This window comes from Heteronotia binoei, chromosome 5 (assembly GCF_032191835.1).
Source record: "Heteronotia binoei isolate CCM8104 ecotype False Entrance Well chromosome 5, APGP_CSIRO_Hbin_v1, whole genome shotgun sequence".
Taxonomy (NCBI): Eukaryota; Metazoa; Chordata; class Lepidosauria; order Squamata; family Gekkonidae; genus Heteronotia; species Heteronotia binoei.
The window spans coordinates 10,530,831-10,554,594 of NC_083227.1; the positions used below are offsets into that span (position 1 = coordinate 10,530,831).

General features: G+C 48.9%; 1 protein-coding gene and 1 non-coding gene across 2 annotated transcripts; one reads left to right on the top strand and one right to left on the bottom strand.

The window, feature by feature from the left end:
• Positions 1-2,764: 2,764 nt before the first annotated feature.
• Positions 2,765-2,846, bottom strand: TRNAL-AAG (transfer RNA leucine (anticodon AAG)). The gene has a single exon. It is a non-coding gene; the product is annotated as a tRNA-Leu (tRNA).
• A 3,922-nt stretch (positions 2,847-6,768) lies between these two features.
• LOC132571092 (zinc finger protein 883-like) lies at positions 6,769-20,982 on the top strand. The gene is made up of 5 exons (XM_060237769.1): positions 6,769-6,824; positions 10,748-10,830; positions 11,859-11,985; positions 14,137-14,229; positions 18,291-20,982. Exons 2-5 carry the CDS (start codon positions 10,771-10,773, stop codon positions 19,835-19,837), a joined length of 1,827 nt encoding a protein of 608 aa, XP_060093752.1. The 5' UTR covers positions 6,769-6,824; positions 10,748-10,770; the 3' UTR covers positions 19,838-20,982.
• The last annotated feature ends 2,782 nt before the right edge of the window (positions 20,983-23,764 follow it).

The window sequence follows — 23,764 nt, forward strand, 5'->3', positions numbered from 1 at the left end:
GGGTCCAATAGCTTTATTTGAAGGATAATCGCATGCTCAGATTCAAAACTTTTATTTCTCTTCCTCTTAAAAACTGACTCTCCTAAAACTTAGAGAATTGTACTGCTTACATATTTAGCTAAGTTTGAAAAACATTACTGGACCTGATTTTTATTGCATACATTTTGCTGTCCTTCTATGATAAACTTGTACCTGTTCATCAAATTCTTGCCTGTGTAATGCTTAATTTTAAATAAATACATTATTATCCCTAAGAGTTCGCTGTTTGTTGTACTGACACAAGATTTAAAGTCTGACGTTGAATATTTCGTTTTACTGAAAGAGAGAAATCTCTTGGCAAGTTTGCTCATTTAAACCCAAACTGGTGGTTCTGCTTGAATTGGTGTTCTTATCGGGCTTAATTGAAACATTGATGATCACATACTTTGGTCCTTCTTGCCTGCAGAACTGTCTTTGCTCCTCTGACATCGCCAGGGCTTTTTTTGGTAGCAGGTACTCCTTTGCATATTAGGCCGCACCTCCCTGATGTAGCCAATCCTCCAAGAGCTTAAGAAGAAGAAGATATTGGATTTATATCCCGCCCTCCACTCCGAAGAGTCTCAGAGCGGCTCACAATCTCCTTTACCGTCCTTTCCCACAACAGATACCCTGTGAGGTGGGTGGGGCTGGAGAGGGCTCTCACAGCAGCTGCTCTTTCAAGGACAGAGGCTCAGAGTGGCCTACAATCCCCTTTCCCTTCCTCCCCCACAACAGACACCCTGTGAGGTGGGTGGGGCTGAGAGGGCTCTCACAGCAGCTGCCCTTTCAAGGACAGAGGCTCAGAGCAGCCTACAATCTCCTTTCCCTTCCTCCCTCAACAGACACCCTGTGAGGTGGGTGGGGTTGAGAGAGCTCTCATAGCAGCTGCTCTTTCAAGGACAGAGGCTCAGAGCGGCCTACAATCTCCTTTCCCTTCCCCACAATAGACACCCTGTGAGCTGGATGGTGCTCTCATAGCAGCTGCTCTTTCAAGGACAGAGGCTCAGAGCAGCCTACAATCTCCTTTCCCTTCCTCCCCCACAACAGACACCCTGTGAGGTGGGTGGGGCTGAGAGGGCTCTCACAGCAACTGCCCTTTCAAGGACAACCTCTGCCAGAGCTATGGCTGACCCAAGGCCATGCTAGGTGCAAATGGAGGAGTGGGGAATCAAACCCGGTTGTCCCAGATAAGAGTCCGCGCACTTAACCGCTACACCAAACTGGCTCTCCTCTTCCTACAGGGCCTACTGTAAGCTCATGGAGGATTGGCTACATCAAGGTGTGTGTGGCCTGATATGCAAAGGAGTTCCTGCAACAACAAAAAAGCCCTGGACATCACAATCAGAAATGATTCCTGTGAGAAGGAAAAATGGGAGAAGCGTAAAGAAGTCAAGGTGGCTCCATAAACCGTTTTCTAAGGACTTGAGAAATATAAGACTTGCTTAGGGAATGGAAGGTGAGCCTTATAACGAAGGATGAATGTAAACAAATCACCAGTGCTTCTAGAGAAAGGGTTAGGAAAGCTAAAGCCCAGTGTGATCTTAGGCTAGTGATGCTAAAAACAACAAAAAGGGATTCTTTTCTTATACAGAAAGTAAGAAAAAGAGCAAGGACATGGTAGGCCCATTGTGAGAATAGAAAAGTGAAATTGTAACTGGTGACAAAGAGGGCAGAACTGCTCAATTCCTGCTTTTCCTCAGTCTTCTTTTGTGAGGAAAAAAGTTCTCAACATGTCAAAAACAGAACACATGATGAAGGAAAGGGGCTGCAGCCTAGGATCGGCATAGGGGTAGTACATAAACACCAATTTTTGTTAAATGAAACTAAGTCCGCAGGGCCAGTTGGACTACAACCAAAGGTGCTGAAGGAACTTGTGGATGTAATTTCTGAGCCTCTGGCCATTATTTATGAGAATTCTTGGAGAACAGGTGAGGTGCTGAAAGACTGGAGGTGGGCAAATGTTTTCCCCATCTTCAAGAAGGGGAAAAAGGAGGTCTGGGTAACTACTGACCTGTTAGCTTGATGTCTATACCTGGAAAGGGTTTAAAACAAATCATCAATCAGTCCTTGAGCATTTAGAAAGGACAGCTGTGATTACTAAGAGGCAGCATGAGTTTCCTCAAGAACAAGTCATGTCAGACTAACCTTATCTCCTTTTTTGAGAAAGTTACTACCTTGCTGGATTAGGGGAATGCTGTAGATGTAGTTTATCTTGATTTAAGTAAGGCTTCTGCTAAGGTTCCACATACTATACTTGTTGACAAGTTGGTAAAATGTGGTTTAGATCCTGTTACTGCAAGGTGAATCTGCAACTAGTTGACATGAAAGCTTCACCCCCTGCATCTGCTGTGTTCCTCTTGTGCCTAAGAGTTCCCCAGAGCCCCAAATCTCCCTCCTCCAAAGCTGAAGGTTTCCCAATTTGACCTTTGGCCTGTTCTGGCCCAGGGAACAACAACTGAGTCAGGCTGGAAAGTCCCTTGAAGGTGCCCACAACGGAGCTGGCAAAACTCCTGGAGTCTCATATGAACATATGAAGCTGCCTTATACTGAATCAGACCTTTGGTCCATCAAAGTCAGTATTGTCTTCTCAGACTGGCAGCGGCTCTCCAGGGTCTCAAGCTGAGGTTTTTCACACCTATTTGCCTGGACCCTTTTTTGGAGATGCCAGGGATTGAACCTGGGACCTTCTGCTTCCCAAGCAGATGCTCTACCACTGAGCCACCGTCCCTCCCCTAATGAATTGTTATGGCAGCGGTGGGATTCGAACCCACGCCCCCGAAGAGACTGGAGACTTAATCCAGCGCCTTAGACCGCTTGGCCACGCTACCAGGGTCTCTTTGTTTGACCCTGTCTGCTTTCCTTAATAGTGAAAGGCAGCTGTGAAGTGTGTGTGGGGGGGGGGGGTGGAGGAATCAAGGCCATGGTGCTGGAGGGTACTAACTGCTCCCCCTCATGTGCACCACCCTTGAGAGAAATTGCCACCCTGCTCAATGTTCCCTCTAAGCTGCAGAGTTTTGTGAGCAAAAATTTTACTTTGTGAGCTCCTGGTATTAAAGTTGTGAGCTCCTGCATAAATTATTGTGCTCTGAGGCCATTTTCCCTGAGCTAAGACAAAAATGTGTGAGCTGGAGGCTAAAAATCTGTGAGCTAGCTCACACTAACTCAGCTTAGAGGGTGCTCTGACCCTGCCCATCCACCCTCTCACAACGGTGGTAGTTTTTTAAAACTCAGAGGTTCGCTCCGGAGCTTCCATGGCCAAGTGGGGATTAGAACCGGCCACTGCTGGGTCCCTGTCCAGCACTCTAAACACCACGCCATACTGGCTTTCTGTTAACTCTCCGAGGGAGTGTGAACAAGTGTACCTCTGAGCACGTGCAGAGTGCTAGCGCCATACCGTGAGTAACTGCCACCACCAAACCCACAGGGCAGGGAGCATCAGGTGAAGCCGGAAGTCCTCTGTTGTGCTCACCTATCCCCATAACTGCCTATCCTCAGACCTCCAGGCCCCCCTGCATGAGATGAACCCCACCATCTCAGCTGTTGTTCAGTCACACGGTCGAATCCAACTCTTTGCGACCCCCATGGACCACATCACACCAGGCCCTTCTTTCTTCCACCATCCTCCTAAGTTCACTCAAATTCTCATTCATTACATCAATAACACTGCCCAGCCGTGTCATCTTTTCCCATCCCCTTTTTCTTTTGCCTTCTCTTTCTCAGCATCAGGGTCTTCTCCAGTGAGTGCTCCCTTCTCATTTGGTTGCCAAAGTCTTTGAGCTTCAGCTTCAGCATCTGACCTTCCAGGGAACAGTCAGGATTGATTTCCTTTTGGATTTAGAACATAAGAACATAAGAACAGAGAAGCCATGTTGGATCAGGCCAACGGCCCATCAAGTCCAACACTCTGTGTCACACAGTGGCAAAAAAATTTATATACACACATACACTGTGGCTAATAGCCACTGATGGACCTGTGCTCCATATTTTTATCCAAACCCCTCTTGAAGGTGGCTATACTTGTGGCCGCCACCACCTCCTGTGGCAGTGAATTCCACATGTTAATCACCCTTTCTCCAATGCTATAATATCCTTTTTGAGGTGCGGCGACCAGAACTGCACACAGTACTCCAAATGAGACCGCACCATCGATTTATACAGGGGCATTATGATACTGGCTGATTTGTTTTCAATTCCCTTCCTAATAATTCCCAGCATGGCGTTGGCCTTTTTTATTGCAGACGCACACTGTCTTGACATTTAATTTCATTTTCAGATTTATATCTCGCCCTTTCCTGCAAGTGGGCTCAGGGTGCCTTACAACAAGGTGTAACATACTTGCAGTTAAAATATAAAAACATTGTTAAAAGCATACAGCATAAGCCAGTTTGGTGTAATGGTTAAGTGTGTGGAGTCTTATCTGGGAGAACCGGGTTTCATTCCCCACTCCTCCAGTTGCACCTGCTGGAATGGCCTTGGGTCAGGCATAGCTCTGGCAGAGGTTGTCCTTGGAAGGGCAGCTGCTGTGAGAGCCCTCTCAGCCCCACCCACCTCACAGGGTGTCTGTTGTGGGGGAGGGAGATAAAGGAGATTGTGAGCCACTCTGAGCCTCTCTCCTTGAAAGGGCAGCTGCTGTGAGAGCCCTCTCAGCCCCACCCACCTCACAGGGTGTCTGTTGTGGGGGAGGAAGGGAAAGGAGATTATGAGCCTCTCTGAGATTCGGAGTGGAGGACGGGATATAAATCCAATATAAATCCATCATCATCAAAGCATAAAAGCACACAGCATAAAAATCTGAGGGCAGTGCAACATATCAACCAGCAGGCGCAGGAAGGCATATCTACACAACAAGGAGGGGTGGGGGGAGGCAGCTGGTAACAAGAAGACACTCGCCAGATTGACTGATTTGATCTCCTTGCTGTCCAAGGGACTCCCAAGAGCAGGGATGTCAAACATACGTCCCGGGGCTGAATCAGGTCCCCAGAGGTCTCCTATCAGGGCACCGAGCAACTGGCTTTCATCTGCTTCCTTCTCCCTCTCTTGCTTCCTTCTGCATCACAGCTTGCTTTGCCAGGCTTGCTCAATTGCACAGGAGCTACACAGCAAAACCCCTATTGTCTCTTTTGGCTGAGGGTCCTCCCTTGGAGTGGAAGAGGGTAGAGGCAGAGCTTGCTTTGCCAGGCTCTCTCAATTGCGCAGCAGAGCTACTGAGCCAAGTCAGGGTCATCAGAAAGCAAGGGGAGGGAGGGAAATGTCTGCTGGGCACTTCATTATAACTCTATGGAGATCGATTCCCATAGGGTATAATGGAGAATTGATCTGTGGGTATATGGGGCTCCAGAGGGGCTGTTTTTTGAGGTAGAGGCACCAAAATTTCAGCCTAGCATCTGGTGCATCTTCTCAAAACACCCTCCAAGTTTCAAAAAGATTAACCAGGGGATCCTATTCTGGGAGCCCCCATAGAAGGTGCCCCTATTCCCCATTATTTCCTATGGAAGGAAGATTAAAAGGAGCACAGTCCCTTTAAATGCGGTGGGCAGAACTCCTGTCGGAATTCAGTCGTGCTTGTCACACCCTTGCTCCTGGCTCCACCCCCAAAGTCCCCAGATATTTCTTGAGTCGGACTTGGCGACCCTGCCTCCCCCCCCCTCCCCCATGATCGCCTTTAAAATAGGCCCGACCCCTTTTGGAGGAATAGCATCATTTCTTTCATTTATTTCCCCTTTTCTCTGACTCTCTGCTTGCATTTTCCCTCCTGGCTCCCTTGAAGGGAGGGACGGTGGCTCAGTGGCAGAGCATCTGCTTGGTAAGCAGAAGGTCCCAGGTTCAATCCCCGGCATCTCCAAAAAAGGGTCCAGGCAAATAGGTGTGAAAAACCTCAGCTTGAGACCCTGGAGAGCCGCTGCCAGTCTGAGAAGACAATACTGACTTTGATGGACCCAGGGTCTGATTCAGTATAAGGCAGCTTCATATGTCCATATGTCCAAGGGCTGAGATGCTCTGCGAGCAGGAACGGGGTTTTTGGGGGGGTGGGTAGGCGGGGTTGTGCATTATTCACCAAGGTGGTATGCCAATGCCAGCGCTTGTTGGGGGTTTTTTTTTGGGGGGGGATCCCAATTCCTGAGTGGGGAACTGGAGGAAACCAATGCAACCTTATGTTTGACTACCACCACCTTCCCCCTTTCTAAAAACACAAACGGGCACTGTCTCAAAGGGTTAAACAAAGCAGGGGTCAAGCGCCACCTTTAAGACCAAGTTTGATTCAGCACGGAAGCTTTTCGGGTGCTACAAACACGCCTCTTCCGACGAGGGGGACTGGGTAAAGAAGCGTGCTTTTAGCGCCCGAAAAGCTGACGTTCTGAATCAAACTTGGTTGGGCTTAAAGGTGCCACTTGACTCCTGCTTTGTTCAACTGCTAAGTTCAGACCAGTCTGTCCCATGCTGCATTCTGGGCCACTGCCGACCAGCTCTGTGTGGCTCTGCTCAGCTCTGTGTGGCTTTGCCCACTGTGCTGGATTCCTCCTCTGATGAAGCGTGCTGAAGAGCACACGAAAGCTGACGTTCTCAATAAAAAATGGGTTGGTCCTAAAGGTGCCGCTTGACTCCTGCTTTGTTCACCTGCTTCAGACCAACACGGCTGCCCACCTGGAACTATCAAAGGGTTAAAGAGAGAGAGAAAGAGAGAGAGAGCCGCAGTCCTAGACAGGCACATAGGAGAGGGCCGTTTCCTCCTCCTCCCCACCCCCCCCTTGCAAGAAAGCACCTCTGAGTCTCGGGGGAATCTGCTTGATCGACTCAGAGGCAATCCGGTGAGCTCAAAGAGGCTTTTTTTTGGGGGGGGGGGGAGAATATGGAGTTGGGGGCTGCAATGCAAGGAAGAAAGGAAAGGGTGTAGCAGGGGGTGAAAGAGAGCATCCCCCCCCAGTTTCTTTCTAGCCCCCCTTTGGTCCTCCCCTCCCCCTGCCCTTTCCTACCCCTGGGAGAGCAGTTTGTTCCCTTTGTGCAGAGCCACCGGCAACAAAGCTGGTGAGGGGTCCGGAGACCAAGTCCTATGAAGAAAGGTTGAAGGAGCTGGGCATGTTTAGCCTGGAGAGGAGGCGGCTGAGAGGTGATAGGATCACCATCTTCAAGGACTTGAAGGGCTGTCCTCGAGAGGATAGGGTGGAATTGTTTTCTGTGGCCCCAGAAGGCAGGACCAGAACCAAAGGGGTGGAAATCAAATCAGAAGAGTTTCTGGCTCAACATTAGGAAGAACTTCCTGACTGTTAGAGCGGTTCCTCAGTGGAACAGGCTTCCTCGGGAGGTGGTGGGCTCTCCTTCCTTGGAGGTTTTTCAACAGAGGTTAGACGGCCATCTGACAGCAATGAAGATCCTGTGAATTTCGGGGAAGGTGTTTGTGAGTTTCCTGCATTCTGCAGGGGGTTGGACTAGATGACCCTGGAGATCCCTTCCAACTCTATGATTCTATGAGTTGAGCGCAGGATCTGCATCTGGCACCTTTGGAAATTGTTGGAAATGCAAGCGGCTTCCAGAGGCAAATTTTGGAAGGAGCTGGGGGGGGAGGGGTCTGAGAGTGAGCTTTTGGGCTGGGGAGAAGGAGGGAGCAGATGAAGAAGGGAGGGAGGTGGGTGTCAAGGGCGGAGGAACTGAGGGACCTGGAAAGAAGGGCTGTTAAAGAGGGCACAGGGACTGTATCACTCAGAAGACCCACAGGAAACAGAATCTGAAGAGGGCAAGGGGGTATTTGGCGGGGGGAGGGGATATTCCTCCTTGGCATCAAGGCTGTGCCCCTTCTCTCTTGGGGAAATGGAAGCAGGAGTGTAACTCAAATCTGTGTGAAATAAAGTGAAATAAGCCAAGAACACTTTATTGTAGGAAGATACAGTCACAAACAGCACAGGCACTTCACTCACGGCCATGGTTAATCACACACCCCTAGCAGCCAACAGTCACTCCTATCGGCTCACTCCAGTATCCTTCATTTGCATCTCTTTGTTACAAGTTGTTCCATGCCTAGCATCCTGATTGGCCAGTTCTTCCAGGCTTCAGGATCCTGGTTTGCAAGGAGTGCCTGTCTCAAGCTCAGGCAACAAGGTCCCAGTACTGCACAATACATAACGCTGTGCCTGAAGTGTTCTTGATCAGTAGAAACGCTCATTAAAGTCCAATGGAGAAGGAAGTAAAAAAAAAAAATTATTGCAGTAAACAGAGAGCAGAGCTGAGCCAAAACCCTGCATATTTAGCTGCTCTGCTGTCTTTCAGGGTGGGCAGGACTTTATATAGCCTTGATGACTTGTTGGCATATACACATAATAGTTGGCTGCAACATCCAGCATAATTTCTTGGCGACAGAGCCAACTATGCACTACTGATGCATGTTGACAGGCTGGCCTCAGTTATAGGTCAGGAATTCTACCAAACGTTATTCTTTCAACATTAATTTCAGCAGGAACGCATTTGCCTATTAGGCCACACCCCCTTACACCAAGCCAGTCGGAACTGCATTCCTGTGCGTTCCTGCCCAAAAAAAGCCCTGAATTTCACTATTTTGCCATTGGATTCTTTGGTACTATTTCGTGTACTTAATGACTGGGGCCACAAGCTCTGTATAGCTCTGCTCACTGTACCCCATTCGATTGTCTGATGAAATGTGCATAGGGTTGCCAATCCCCAGGTGGGGGCAGGGGATCTCCCGGTTTGGAGGCCCCCTCCCCGCTTCAGGGTCATCAGAAAGCGGGGGGAGGGGAGGGAAATGCCTGCTGGGAACTCTTTTATTCTCGAAAGCGATTTATTCCCATAGAAAATAATGGAGAGTTGATCCGCGGGTATCTGGGGCTCTGGGGGGGCTGTTTTTTGAGGTAGAGGCACCAAATGTTCAGTATAGCATCTAGTGCCTCTCCCCAAAGTATTCCCCCAAGCTTCAAAACGATTGGACCAGGGGGTCCAATTCTATGAGCCCCAAAAGAAGGTGCCCCTATCCTTCATTATTTCCTATGAAAGGAAGGCATTGAAAAGGTGTGCTGTCCCTTTAAATGTGATGGCCAGAACTCCCTTTGGAGTTCAATTATGCTTGTCACAGCCTTGATCTTGGCTCCACCCCTAATGTATCCTGGCTCCACCCCCAAAGTCCGCAGATATTTCTTAAATTGGACTTGGCAACCCTAAGTGTGCATGCACATGAACGTTTACGTTCTGAATACAACTTTAATTGTTCTTAAAGGTGCTACTGGACTCCCAACTTTGCTCTAGGTCAGGATTTATATTGCTGAAAGAAGTGCTATTTCGCCTGCGCCTTGACCAGCTAAATCCAGTTTGGGCTCCCCCTACTTCTATTGTTATCTAGAAACTGTCAGGCTATGTTTCATTGAAGTCACCTTTGCTTTCTGAATTTATTAATCACTGCTTACTAACATGAATGCTTAATGCTACTAACCCAGGTGCCCTGCATAGTAGAGGGGGGTGGTGAGAATGGATGTTACCAAAGTTCCAAAGGCTAGCAAGGCCTTTGAAGTGCAGAGTGCTCAGCTAACCTTCCTGGCGCCTCCTGAGCAGAGCAAGGACATTACCAGGAGGGGGATGTAACCATCCACTGCAAAAGATAAGTGGACATGTGAAAGTGTTACTTGCAGGGACAAACTGTAGTTTTATTATGGGAAGTAGTTTAAAGCCCAAATGTTTTGATGTGTACTCATAAATGCCAATGGTTCAAGCTATCTGTTATCAGTTCCAATGAATCCATGCTAAGAGTAACATTGTAGTTATCAATAAAGGCAACTTAGTTTTTGAACAAAGACAAGTCTGATCATTTTGAAACTTCAATGAAACCTTTGCTGACAGAAACACAGTAGAGATTCAGCAAGACATTGTGAAAGTTATATTTCTGTTACAGATAAGACTGCAATGCTGAGAACTCCTCTGTCTTCTCTTCTTCTCACTCAAGCCTCGCTGTGCATTAATCCTTAGCGGTGTTACTTAAGCAAGCTTGTGGCCTTCCCAACTAAAGCTGGGTCCCACAGGAGGGTAAGAACATAAGAGCATAAGAGAAGCCATGTTGGATCAGGCCAGTGGCCCATCCAGCCCAACACTCTGGGTCACATAAGAGAAGCCCTGTTGGATCAGGCCAGTGGCCCCTCCAGTCCAACACTCTGTGTCACATAAGAACATAAGAGAAGCCATGTTGGATCAGGCCAATGGCCCATCCAGTCCAACACTCTGTGTCACATAAGAACATAAGAGAAGCCATGTTGGATCAGGCCAATGGCCCATCCAGTCCAACACTCTGTGTCACATAAGAACATAAGAGAAGCCATGTTGGATCAGGCCAATGGCCCATCCAGTCCAACACTCTGTGTCACATAAGAACATAAGAGAAGCCATGTTGGATCAGGCCAATGGCCCATCCAGCCCAACACTCTGTGTCACATAAGAACATAAGAGAAGCCATGTTGGATCAGGCCAATGGCCCATCCAGTCCAACACTGTGCCACACAGTGGCCAAAAAACAGGTGCCATCAGGAGGTCCATCGGTGGGGCCAAGACACTAGAAGCCCTCCCACTGTTGCCCCCTCCCCAAGCACCAAGAACACAGAGCATCACTTGCCCCAGAGAGCCAGTTTGGTGTAGTGGTTAAGTGCGGACTCTTATCTGGGAGAACTGGGTTTGATTCCCCACTTCCCCACTTGTGTGGGGAGCAAAAAGGGTTTACCCCCCTCTTTCTTTCCCTCCCTCCCAGGCTGGAGTGGAAGGACCACCTGGATGCCTCCTCCATCATCTCTCTGCGCTGAAGGGAAAAGAGCTGCCATGCAGCCCGCTCAGGTATGGGGGTGGGGTTTGCTGGGGAGACATGCGGCAGACAATGCTTTCTTCTCGGTTGTAATGCTCAGAGGATTGGGCTCCTTCCCATTGACTCTAGTTTTCTTCACGGGAAGGCGGAAGAACATTCACCCCCTGTTGCATTTGATTTGGCCCAACTCCAAATACCTCTGTACCAATACTGGATTTCACACTGAAAACTATTTAGTCCAGGGGTGTCAAACATCTGGCCTGGGGGCTGAATCAGGCCCTCGGAGGGCTCCTATCAGGCCCCCGAGCAACTGGCTGTCAACTGCTTCCTTCTCCCTCTCTCTTGCTTCCTTCTGTGTAACAGTTTGCTCAATCACACAGAAGCTACAGAGCAAAACCTCTATTTTAGCCATTGGCTGAGGCTCCTTCCTTGGAAAGGAAGGGGGGGAAGGAAGAGCTTTCTTTGCCAGGCTCTCTCAATCACCCAGCAGAGCTACTGAGCCAAGTCTCTCTTCCTTCTATTGGCTGAGGCTCCTCCCCCTCCTGGTCCCCTGGGGAAGGAAGGAAAGAGCCAGAGCTTCCTTTGCCCAGTTCCCAGGATCCCTTCAGAGAAATACAAAGAAAGCACCTTTAAGGCCAATGTGGGCTAATGTTTTAAGTTTTTTAAACAAAATATTTAATTGTGTTTCTCTGTGTCCTTTATAAAGTTTATGTCTCTGCTTTCTAATCTTAAATAGCTACACACACGGCCTGGCCCAACAAGGTCTCATTTATGTCAGTTTCGGCCCTCATAACAAATGAATTTGACACCCCTGATTTAGTCCTTTATCATCCGGGCATCTCTGGCCCCTTCCCACTGCTAGCCCACTGTGGCTGAGGACTGCCCTCTATCTCCAAAATGCTCCCCAGGAGGGCTGGTGGAAGAGATGTCCCCCTGGGTCTCTTCATGCCACCTCTTTCTGCTGCCCTTCCGCGATTCATTGACTCTCTCTGTTCTTGGTTTCCCTTCATGGACCAGCTTTCCAATGAAGTGCAGAAACGCTTCCTTCTCCTTCTTGCAGGCTGGGGTGTCCTTCGAAGAGGTGGCTGTGCATTTCACCCCGGGGGAGTGGGCCCTGCTGCGCCCGGCCCAGAGAGCTCTCTACAAGGAAGTCATGCTGGAGAATTATGGGAACGTGGCCTCTCTGGGTGAGGATCCTTTGCTCCTTCTTCCCCTGAGGAGTGACAATAAAGAAGCCCTTCAGGAGGAAAGATGTGGTCAGGCTGTCTGCCCTGGTCCCAGTGGCTGGTCTCTGCTTCCCTCCAGTGTGGAGAGCCAGTTTGGTGTAGTGGTTAAGTGTGTGGACTCTTATCTGGGAGAACCGAGTTTGATTCCCCACTCCTCCACTTGCAGATACTGGAATGGCCTTGGGTCAGCCATAGCTCTGGCAGGAGTTGTCCTTGAAAGGGCAGCTGCTGGGAGAGCCATCTCAGCCCCACCCACTTCACAGGGTGTCTGTTGTGGGGGGAGAAGATGTAGGAGATTGTAAGCCGCTCTGAGTCTCTGATTCAGAGAGAAGGGCGGGGTATAAATCTGCAATTCTTCTTCTTCATTCCCTTCCCCTCCCTCCGCTAGTCTTCCTTCTCTCATGCTCTTCAAGGACTACATGCAGCCCCCCACCACTCTCTCATGGACCAGACATGAGTGAGACATAATTGAACACTTTAATCATCAAAGATGTTAGTGATTGTTGAATTCAGAATTACCCAGGTAGATATTTTAAGTGGTTTGATTCTCCTTTCTGTCTTTCCTTCAGTCCAGGGGTGGCCAAACTGTAGCTCAGGAGCCCCACATGGCACTTTTGCACATCGCTTGAACCCCACACCGCCCCATCAGCCAGCTTGGAGGAGACACTTGTCTCTCTAAATCACTTCTCCAAGCCAGCCAGCTGGAAGCTTGGAAAATACATTTTTACATTAAAATTGTTCTCTTTCCACCTCACCCTCCCCATCTATTTTCCTTTCTCCCTCCCTCCCTCCTCTCAAACATCTGATGTTCACATCTTGTGGCTCTCAGACATCTGATGTTTATTCTATGTGGCTCTTACGTTAAGCAAGTTTGGCCACCCCTCTTGCAGTCTATATCTTTATGCTTAATAAATGTAAGCCTTTCAAAAATAATGGTCTCACTACTTTGTGGGGAAATGCTGCACCCATCTGCAGTCTGTGCATACAGAAGCTGAGGTGTCCCGAGAGGCCCAGAGTTGGGTGTACGTGGCCACACATTCATAGAATCCTAGAGGTGGAAGGGACCTCCAGGGTCATCTAGTCCAACCCCCTGCACAATGCAGGAAACCCACAAATACCTACCCCAAATTCACAGGATCCTCATCGCTGTCAGATGGCCATCTAGCCTCTGTTGAAAAACCTCCAAGGAAGGAGAGCCCACCACCTCCCGAGGAAGCCTGTTCCACTGAGGAACCGCTCTAACTGTCAGGAAGTTCTTCCTAATGTTGAGCTGGAAACTCTTTTGATTTAATTTCAACCCCTTGGTTCTGGTCCTGCCTTCTGGGGCCACAGAAAACAATTCCACCCCATCCTCTATATGATAGCCCTTCAAGTACTTGAAGATGGTGATCCTATCACCTCTCAGCCACCTCCTCTCCAGGCTAAACATCCACAGCTTTCTTCATAGCACTTGGTCTCCAGACCCCTCACCATCTTCATTGCCCTCCTCTGGACCCGTTCCAGCTTGTCTATATCCTTCTTAAAATGTGGTGCCCAAAACTCAACACAGTACTCCAGGTGAGGTCTTACCAGAGCAGAGTAAAGCGATACCATCACATCACGTGATCTGGACACTATACTTCTGTTGATACAGCCCAAAATTGCATTTTCCTTTTTTAGCCACCACATCACACTGTTGACTCATGTTCAGCGTATGGTCCACTAAGACCCCTAGATCCTTTTCGCACGTACCCATGCTCCTACAGAATCTCAGGATAGCAAAAGACGGCTGAGTCTTGATCCTGTATTGAGCTCCATCTCACACCTATTCAGGGCTTTCTTTGTAGCAGGAACTCCTTTGCTTATTAGCCACACCTCTCTTACATAGCCAATCCTCCAAGAGCTTACAGGGCTCTTCTTACAGGGCCTCCTGGAAGCTCCAGGAGGATTGGCTACATCAAGGGCGTGTGGCCTAATATGCAAAGGAGTTCCTGCTACAAAAAAAAGCCCCACATCTATTACTTGCCTGGTGTGTGTTTCTGGATTGCAGTCAATCTGGCTTGGAATTGTGGGATGCATGGGCACACAGAAGAGGCCTAATTTTGTATATGTGTTTCTTTTTCTAATAAACAGGACCTCTGATTGCTAAACCGGTCCTTATATCCTGGTTGGAAGAAGAGGAAGGGCCGTTTCTCCTGGGCTCTGATGAAGAGGAGGGATCGACAGGTAGCAGCTTAAGATCTCTGTCTTGGGACTGTGTGTGGTCTGCGCTTCCTTGAAATGGCTGGTGAATTTTTGTGGCCTCGTTTATCCTCAGAGTTTGAGTTTGCCCTGAAAAGAGCTTGAATGAATTGTGGATGCTGAAATGGTGCCTGAAGTGATAGCATAGAGTTTTACCACGAATCCTAGAGCGTCCGTGGCATGACCTGCCCCACGTGATGACATCATTTCCGGGTGACATTATCACTTGGGGGCATGTCACGCAGCGGTGGGGCTGTTTGAGGGCAGGGATTCCCCTAGCAACCTACTATGTGCCGGTGGGTTGGGGCCCCTCCAAAAAACAGGGGATCGCCCCGATGGGAGCTTGACAACCCTATTGCTTGTAGAGAGCCAGTTTGGTGTAGTGGTTTAGTGTGCGGACTCTTATCTGGGAGAACCGGGTTTGATTCCCCACTTCTCCACTTGCAGCTGCTGGAATGGCCTTGGGTCAGCCATAGCTCTGGCAGAGGTTGTCCTTGAAAGGGCAGCTGCTGGGAGAGCCCTCTCCAGCCCTACCCACCTCACATGGTGTCTGTTTTGGGGGAGAAAGGGAAAGGAGATTGTAGGCCACTCTGAGCCTCTGTCCTTGAAAGGGCAGCTGCTGTGAGAGCCCTCTCAGCCCCACCCACCTCACAGGGTGTCTGTTGTGGGGGAGAAGATACAGGAGATTGTAAGCCGCTCTGAGACGCTGAGTGGAGGGCAGAATATAAATCTAATGTCTTCTTCTTCCTGAGAAGACCTGCTGTTCTGCCCCACTGCGTCAGAAAAATCAGACCAACCCTCCATGGCCCCTTAGAAAGCACATGGCAGCAAGGCCCTTCATGGGGTGTGTGTGAGGGACAATTATAGTATAAGAAGGATTACAGCTGATAGAGCATGAAAGAAGAAGAAAGAATAAATCCCACTGGATCTAGAAACGTCACAAGGTTTACAAAGCACTTAAGTACACTAGATCACCCTAGGGAGCAAAAGTCCACACAGATTCCTAGGTGCTGAGCCCACAAGGCTATACCACATTGGAATCGTTTAGCTTCACTCTGAAAAAAGTCATTCTGGAGAGTGCCGTGCTTCTAAATAATTATTTTCAGCGATTGAAATGGGGAGTTTTTTTGTGGGTATTAAAATAAATGATGCCTTCGTCCCTGAAGGTCCACTGAGAAAGAAGAAGAAGATATTGGATTTATATCCCTCCCTCCACTTCGAAGAGTCTCAGAGCGGCCTACAATCTCCTTTCCCTTCCTCCCCCACATTAGACACCCTGTGAGGTGGGTGGGGCTGAGAGAGCTCTCACAGCAGCTGCCCTATCAAGGACAGAGGCTCAGAGCAGCCTACAATCTCCCTTCCCTTCCTCCCCCACAACAGACACCCTGTGAGGTGGGTGGGGCTGAGAGGACTCTCACAGCAGCTGCCCTTTCAAGGACAGAGGCTCAGAGTGGCCTACAATCTCCCTTCCCTTCCTCCCCCACAACAGACACCCTATGAGGTGGGTGGGGCTGGAGAGGGCTCTCCCAGCAGCTGCCCTTTCAAGGACAGAGGCTCAGAGTGGCTCACAATCTCCCTTCCCTTCCTCCCCCACAACAGACACCCTGTGAGGTGGGTGGGGCTGGAGAGGGCTCTCCCAGCAGCTGCCCTTTCAAGGACAGAGGCTCAGAGCGGCTCACAATCTCCCTTCCCTTCCTCCCCCACAACAGACACCCTGTGAGGTGGGTGGGGCTGAGAGGACTCTCACAGCAGCTGCCCTTTCAAGGACAGAGGCTCAGAGTGGCCTACAATCTCCCTTCCCTTCCTCCCCCACAACAGACACCCTGTGAGGTGGGTGGGGCTGGAGAGGGCTCTCCCAGCAGCTGCCCTTTCAAGGACAGAGGCTCAGAGTGGCTCACAATCCCCTTTCCCTTCTCCCACGCAACAGACACCCTGTGAGGTGGATGGGGCTGGAGAGGGCTCTCCCAGCAGCTGCCCTTTCAAGGACAGAGGCTCAGAGCGGCCTACAATCTCCTTTCCCTTCCTCCCCCACAACAGACAACCTGCGAGGTGGGTGGGGCTGAGAGGGCTCTCACAGCAGCTGCTCTTTCAAGGACAACCTCTGCCAGAGCTATGGCTGACCCAAGGCCATGCTAACAGGTGCAAGTGGAGGAGTGGGGAATCAAACCCGGTTCTCCCAGATAAGAGTCCGCACACTTAACCACTACACCAAACTGGCTCTCCAGATACTTTGGAATGGGCTCAGCAGCTAGGAATCCCATGTGCACTTTGGCTCCCTAGAGCGATCTAATGCACTTAAGTGCTTTGTAAACCTTGTGACGTTTCTAGATCCAGCAGGACTGAGGTTTTGTACACTTGAATGACTGTATTATGAGAATATATTTGGAGCGAAAAATAATAATAAGCACACATATGCGAATTGGTGTTAAAACGTTTACTAGGTGCTATTGCAGCAATTCATTCTTTTTCATTCATGTGTGTGAGGGATGCCCTAGGCCGAGAGGGAGGCTGGGAGAAGGCCCCAGCTAGGCCAAACGGCTCCCCCGCTCTGCCCCTTTAAAAAGCAAGGCTGTTCATGGGTCTCTTGCTACCAGCAATATGGGTGAGGAAGCTTCTGGGGATCCCGTCTGCCTGGGAGGGAGGGGCGACAAGAGGGGCTGGGAGGGGCCCAACTGAACTGCCACTTCCTCTCCCCCACATGGGCCTTGAACTAAAAGGTGTGAGAGTCTCTCCAGAGGGTGGGGAAAGGAGCCGGGCACCATGTGTGGCCGGGGGAGCTGGTCATTGCCTCCTGCAGCTTCAGGCTTTCAGAGTTAAGTTGGCTTGGCAGGATTCACCTCGAGATTGGTGGGGGAGGGTGGGGAGGAGAAGATGGAGGATCTAAGGGGGAAGCTGGAGGTCTGGAGGGGGGGGGGGCGCATCTTTTAGTAGCATTTTTCAAGGACGAGATGGACCAATGACCGATCCAGTTCAACAGTCTGTGTCACACACAGTGGCCATCGGAGTTCCACCAGCATGGCCAGAACTCCAGAAGCCCTCCCATTATTCCCCACCCCCGGGTTTAAGATCAACAAGTTTTTTTAGGGTATAAGCTTTTGAGATCCAGTTTGGTGTAGTGGTTAAGCGCGCGGACTCTTATCTGGGAGAACCGGGTTTGATTCCCCACTCCTCCACTCGCAGCTGCTGGAATGGCCTTGGGTCAGTCATAGCTCTCGCAGGAGTTGTCCTTGAAAGGGCAGCTGCTGTCAGAGCTCTCTCAGCCGCACCTTCCTCACAGAGTGTCTGTTGGAGAGGGGGAAAGTAAAGGAGATGGTGACCGCTCTGAGACTCTGAGATTCAGAGAATAGGGTGGGATATAAATCCAATATCATCGTCGTCTTCTTTTGTGACTCCTGTAAGCTTACAACCAAAAAATCTTGTTCCGTTTACAACGTGAAAATCTTGTAGTCTAATCCTACTGCAGACCTGCATGGCTACTGCAGGGGGAGGGAAGGGATTAAAAGCCGCCCTGAGCCCGCCTTGGTGGGGTAGGGCGGGATACAAATCGAATAAAATAAATAAATAAAAAGTAAATCACACACTCCACCCTGTGGAACAAGGTAATACTGGCCTTCCTCACAGAGTTGCTGTGGAGGTTACTGTGAAAATGTAAGTGAAGCACTTAAATGAGCGGCATAAAGGCCAAGTTTTAATTTACAATATCCGTGTTAGCAAAAGTGACTTTACTGGTCTTTTCAGAGGGTGTGTGTGTGTGTTGGCCTGCAGTAGAAGAACTGGATTCAAATCCAGTAACACCTCAAAGACCCACAGAATTATTGGGGTCTAAGAATTCAGTGGCAAAGAAAAAACCCTCTTTTTCTCATCCTCAGCTACCCAGATTTTAAGGCAGGCAGAATGGGAAATTTCCATTCTGAATTAAATGTGGCAAAGGCAGCCTTGTCTCCAAAAGCTTATGCCTGGAAAACCTTACTAGTCTTTAAATCCTGCTTGACTCAAAATTAGGTATTTATGGAAAGTGTCATAGCATCAAACCTTTCTTTTAGCAGGAGTCGTGTGGGAGTCAGCGAATGCAATAGAAGAACCCCGACGGATGGGAAAAGAGAATGCATATTCAGAGGTGAAAGAGGAGTTTGAATATTTGGATGCACCGAAGAAAGAAGAGGAGGAGGGAAGACGCCCACCAAAAGGGGGTGTTTTACAGGGGGGTGACTCTCTACAGCAAAAAGTCCGTCAAGAAGTCGACAAGAATGAGTGCACCGCAAGCAGGGACAATTTCACTGAAATGTCAGTTATTAATATTCAACGAAGGAAGTGCAACAGAAAGAAAATCTATGAATGTCTGGAGTGTGGAAAAAGTTTCAGGCAGAGAGCACACCTTACTTCCCATCTAAGAATTCACACAGGGAAGCAAACATATGAATGCCCGCACTGTGGAAAAAGTTTCTGTCAGAGTGCAGACCTTACTTCTCACCGAAGAACACACACAGCGGAGAAGAAATTTGAATGCCTGGAGTGTGGAAAAAGCTTTCGTAGCAGTTCACACCTCAGTGTCCATCAAAGAATTCACACAGGGGAAAGACCGTATAAATGCCTGGAGTGTGGAAAAAGTTTTCGTCGGAGTGCAGACCTTACTTCTCACCAAAGGACACATACAGGGGAGAAAAAATATAAATGCATAGAGTGTGGGAAAGGCTTCAGTCAGAGTTCCAGTCTTACTTTCCACCAAAGACTTCACACAGGGGAGAAACCATATAAATGCCTGGAATGTGGGAAAAGCTTCAGTTCCAGTTCACACCTTACTTCCCATCAAAGAATTCACACAGGGGAGAAACCATACAAATGCATGGAATGTGGAAAAAGTTTCAGACACAGTCAGAGTCTTACTTTCCATCAAAGAATTCACAAGGAGGAGAAACCATATGAATGCCTGCAGTGTGGGAAAAGGTTCAGTCAAAGTTCACACCTTACTTCCCACGAAAGGACCCACACAGGGGAGAAGAAATATCAATGCCTGGTGTGTGGGAAAAGCTTCATTCAGAGTAGCAATCTTATTTCTCATCAAAGAATTCACACAGGGGAGAAACCATATAAATGCCTGGAGTGTGGAAGCAGCTTCAGGAAGAGTGGCCACCTTACTTCCCACCGAAGAATACACACAGGAGAGAAACCATACAAATGCCTGGAATGTGGGAAAGCCTTTCCTTTCAGTTCTGGCCTTACTTCCCATCGAAGAATTCATATAGGGGAGAAGCCATATAAATGCCTGGAGTGTGGAAAAAGCTTCAGTGTGAGATGCAGTCTAATCTCCCATCAAAAAATTCACACAAGGGAGAAACCATATAAATGTCTGGAGTGTGGAAAAAGCTTCAGTCGGAGTGGCAGTTTGACTTCCCATCGAAGAATTCACACAGGGGAAAAACCATACAAATGCCTGGAGTGTGGGAAAAGCTTCACTGACAGTTCCAGTCTTGCTTCCCACAGAAGAATACACACAGGAGAGAAACCATACAAATGCCTGGAGTGTGGGAAAGCCTTTACTTTCAGTTCCGGCCTTATTTCCCATCGCAGAACCCACATAGGCGAGAAGCCATAAAATTCCTGGAGTTTTACACACACACACACACACACACACTGTGGCTAATAGCCACTGATGGATCTCTGCTCCATATTTTTATCTAACCCCCTCTTGAAGCTGGCTATGCTTGTAGCCGCCGCCACCTCCTGTAGCAGTGAATGCCACATGTTAATCACCCTTTGGGTGAAGAAGGATTTCCTTTTATCCGTTCTAACCCGACTGCTCAGCAATTTCATTGAATGCCCACGAGTTCTTATATTGTGAGAAAGGTACGTCTTTCTCTACTTTCTCCATCCCATGCATTATCTTGTAAACCTCTATCATCAAAAAATTCGCAGGGGGAGAAACCATATAAATGCTTGGGGTGTGGAAAAGTGGGATTGTCGGTGCTGGGGAGTAATAGCTACCTCCCTTCAACTGTTAAAAGCAAGTTTAAATAATTCGGTCTTACACGCCCCGTGGAACTGTGGCAGGTCCCGCAGGGCCATGATGTCTTCGGGGAGGGCATTCCACAAAACAGGGGCCATTACCGAGAAGACTCTGACTCTAGTGCTGGACAGTTGAGTTTCTTTTGATCCGGGGATCTTAAGGAGATTTTGAGACCCTGAACGGAGTGCTCTCTGGGGGCACATGTGGGGAGAGGCGGTCCTGAAGGTAGGAAGGTCCCAGGCCATATAGGGCTTTAAAGGTTATGACCAGCACCTTGAAGAGAATCTGGAAGGCCACAGGCAAGCAGCGCAGTGTTTCCAGCACAGGTTGAATGTGCACCCATACAGGTAGCTCCATTAACAACCTGGCTGTCGCTATGATTCTATGAACTCTATGATTCTATGAATTTCTCTTCCTCTTGTCACTTTTGTCAAAAGCGTTGTGTCTAATAAGGCTTTCTACTGATGGCTTTCGATCAGAAAATACCTTCTGTTGAGTGAACATAGCACAAGTGCTCGGGTCCCTAATGTTCTACCTATCGTCGTAAAAACTGACTTCCCTACTTAGAGAATTGTAATGCTTGCATATTTAGCTAAGTATGAGAAATGTTAGTAGAGCTGATTTTTATTGCGAGCGTTTTTTCTGTACTTGTATGATTAACTTTCCCGTTTGTGAAATCCTTGCCTAATGAAAAGAGCCTGCTGTGTTTGAAATAAAATCATGATATCTAAAAACCTCACTAGGGTTGCCAAGTCCAATTCCAAAAATATCTAGGGACTTTGGGGGTGGAGCCAGAAGACATTGGGGGTGGGGCCAGGAGCAAGGTTGTGACTCAAAGGGAGTTCTGGCCACTCCTTTTAAATGCCTCCCTTCCATTGGAAATAATGGATAGGGATACCTTCTTTGGGGGCTCATAGAATTGGATCCTCTGGTCCAATCCTTTGGAAACTGGGAGGGTGTTTTGAGGAGAGGCTCCAACTGCTATGCTGCAAATTTGGTGCCTCTGCCTCAAAAAACACCCCTCCCCCAGATACCCAATTGGAATTGGTCTCCATAGGGAATAATGGAGTGCCCAGATGACATTTCCCTCCCCCCCGCACTGTCTGATGATCTTGAAGTGGGGGGAGGGCCTCCAAACTGGGGGATCCCCTGCCCCCACCTGGGGATTGGCAACGCTATCAAGATCTGAAGTCTGACCTGGAATATTTCACTGTATTGGAACAGAGACGTCTCTCAGAAGGTCTACTCAGTTAAATGTGAATTGGTGATTCTGCTTGAATCCGTGTTCTTATCAGGCTTCATTGAAGTGATTGACCGGCGCATTAAAAAGCCCATCACAGACAACCTAGGTCCCTCATACCTGCAGAGTCAGCTCTCCCCCCCCCCAAAAAAAACAGCTGGGGCTCCTTTGAGCAGGGCCTTCTGCAGGTGGCCCCCTGCAAATGGACTAAATCAGCAACTGCCTCTTCAGGGGCATTCTGCATGATGCCCAAAGCCTGGGGGAAGAGCCTTCCTGAGATCGGGACGGCAGCCATTCTCCTGCTTTCCTGCAAATTCTGCAATTAAATGTTTTCAGGAAGGTCAAGGGATGGGGACTGTGATCTTTATTACGGTCCAGTATGCACTGCCACAAGCATGATCCTTTTATGTAGCCCTTGAATGTGTTATGCTTGGTTTCATCTCATTTCCCCCAGATGTTCTGATTTTCTTTGGCAATCCCAACTTCTATTGCATCGTTTCCTGGATGTTGGTGTCACACACGCCTCACAACATGCATCTGGGAGAGGCACAACACAAACACTCCTTCTGCAGGGGAACAGGAACCAGTCTCTCCCCATGGGTCCAGAGGAGAGCGGCAAAGATGGTGAGGGGCCTGGAGACCAAGTCCTACAAAGAAAAGTTGAAGGAGCTGGGGATGTTTAGCCTGGAGAGGAGGTGGCTGAGAGGTGATAGGATCACCATCTTCAAGGACTTGAAGGGCTGTCATATAGAGGATGGTGTGGAATTGTTTTCTGTGGCCCCAGAAGGCAGGACCAGAACCAAGGGGTTGAAATCAAATCAGAAGAGTTTCCAGCTCAACATTAGGAAGAACTTCCTGGCCGTTAGAGCGATTCCTCAGTGGAACAGGCTTCCTCAGGAGGTGGTGGGCTCTCCTTCCTTGGAGGTTTTCAAACAGAGGCTAGATGGCCATCTGACAGCAATGAGGATCCTGTGAATTTAGGGGGAGGTGTCTGTGAGTTTCCTGCATTGTGCAGGAGGTTGGACTAGATGACTCTGGAGATCCCTTCCAACTCTATGATTCTAGGAATGCAAAGCTTTTCTTTTAAGTGTCTAGTCCACATCAGGGTTGTAAAGCCACCCTTCAAAATGTGTCCTGAAATCCCAGAAGCCGGTGGGGATTTTAAACAGGGCTGCCTTCCAGAGGGGACCATCTCTGTGAGAAGTGAGAAGCGGTGGCTTATCAGCATATGCATTTTAATGTGGTCTCGAGGATTTATTCTTGTTGCTGGGGCGTTTTCCTTTGACGCCTGGATGGAATCTTCAGGGCCTTTTCAACTGAAAAGCGCCACTGATGTTCAAAAAGGACAAAAGAAACTAATACAGAGAAAGCCACGTGACATCCTTTCCTTCTATAAACGGGAATGGCAAGGCTAGTGTTGCCAGCTTCCAGGTGGGGCCTGGAGATCTCTCGCTTTTGAAACTGACCTCCAGCTGTCAGAGATCAGCTCCCCTGGAGAAAAGGGCTGCTTGGAAGGACGGACTCTAGGGCATTCATGTCTTGCAGCTTCTCAGACATCTGACTAGAGTTGCCAATCCCCAGGTGGGGGCAGGGGATCCCCCGGTTTGGAGGCCCTCCCCCCGCTTCAGGGTCATCAGAAAGCGGGGGGAGGGGAGGGAAATGTCTGCTGGGAACTCTATTATTCCCTATGGAGATTTATTCCCATAGAAAATAATGGAGAATTGATCCGCAGGTATCTGGGGCTCAGGCGGGGCTGTTTTTTGAGGTAGAGGCACCAAATTTTCAGTACAGCATCGAGGGCCTCTCTCAAAAATACCCTCCAAGTTTCAAAAAGTTTGGACCAGGGGGTCCAATTCTATGAGCCCCAAAAGAAGGTTCCCCTATCCTTCATTATTTCCTATGGAAGGAAGGCATTGAAAAGGTGTGCTGTCCCTTTAAATGTGATGGCCAGAACTCCCTTTGGAGTTCAGTTATGCTTGTCACAGCCTTGATCTTGGCTCCACCCCTAATGTCTCCTGGCTCCACCCCCAAAGTCCCCAGATATTTCTTGAATTGGACTTGGCAACCCTACATCTGACATTCATTCTATGTGGCTCTTACCTTAAGCAAATTTGGTCACTCTTGGTTTATTGCATTTATTTGCCCTTTTCTCAGAAGTCCTGCTTGTCTTTTGCCTCCTGGCTCCCTTGAAAGGCTGAAATGCTCTCTAGACCGGGATTGGTTTTGTGTGTGTGTGGGGGGGGCGCTTTTTGGGGGTTGCATTTCTCACCAGTGTG

Bases quoted from the DNA above. Each gene is read 5' to 3' on its own strand.
- LOC132571092 (XM_060237769.1), top strand. From the start codon at position 10,771: ATGCCTCCTCCATCATCTCTCTGCGCTGAAGGGAAAAGAGCTGCCATG. The intron at 10,831-11,858 runs GTATGGGGGTGG...TCCTTCTTGCAG, and splicing joins CTGCCATGCAGCCCGCTCAG to GCTGGGGTGTCCTTCGAAGA. The intron at 14,230-18,290 runs GTAGCAGCTTAA...TTCTTTTAGCAG, and splicing joins TGAAGAGGAGGGATCGACAG to GAGTCGTGTGGGAGTCAGCG.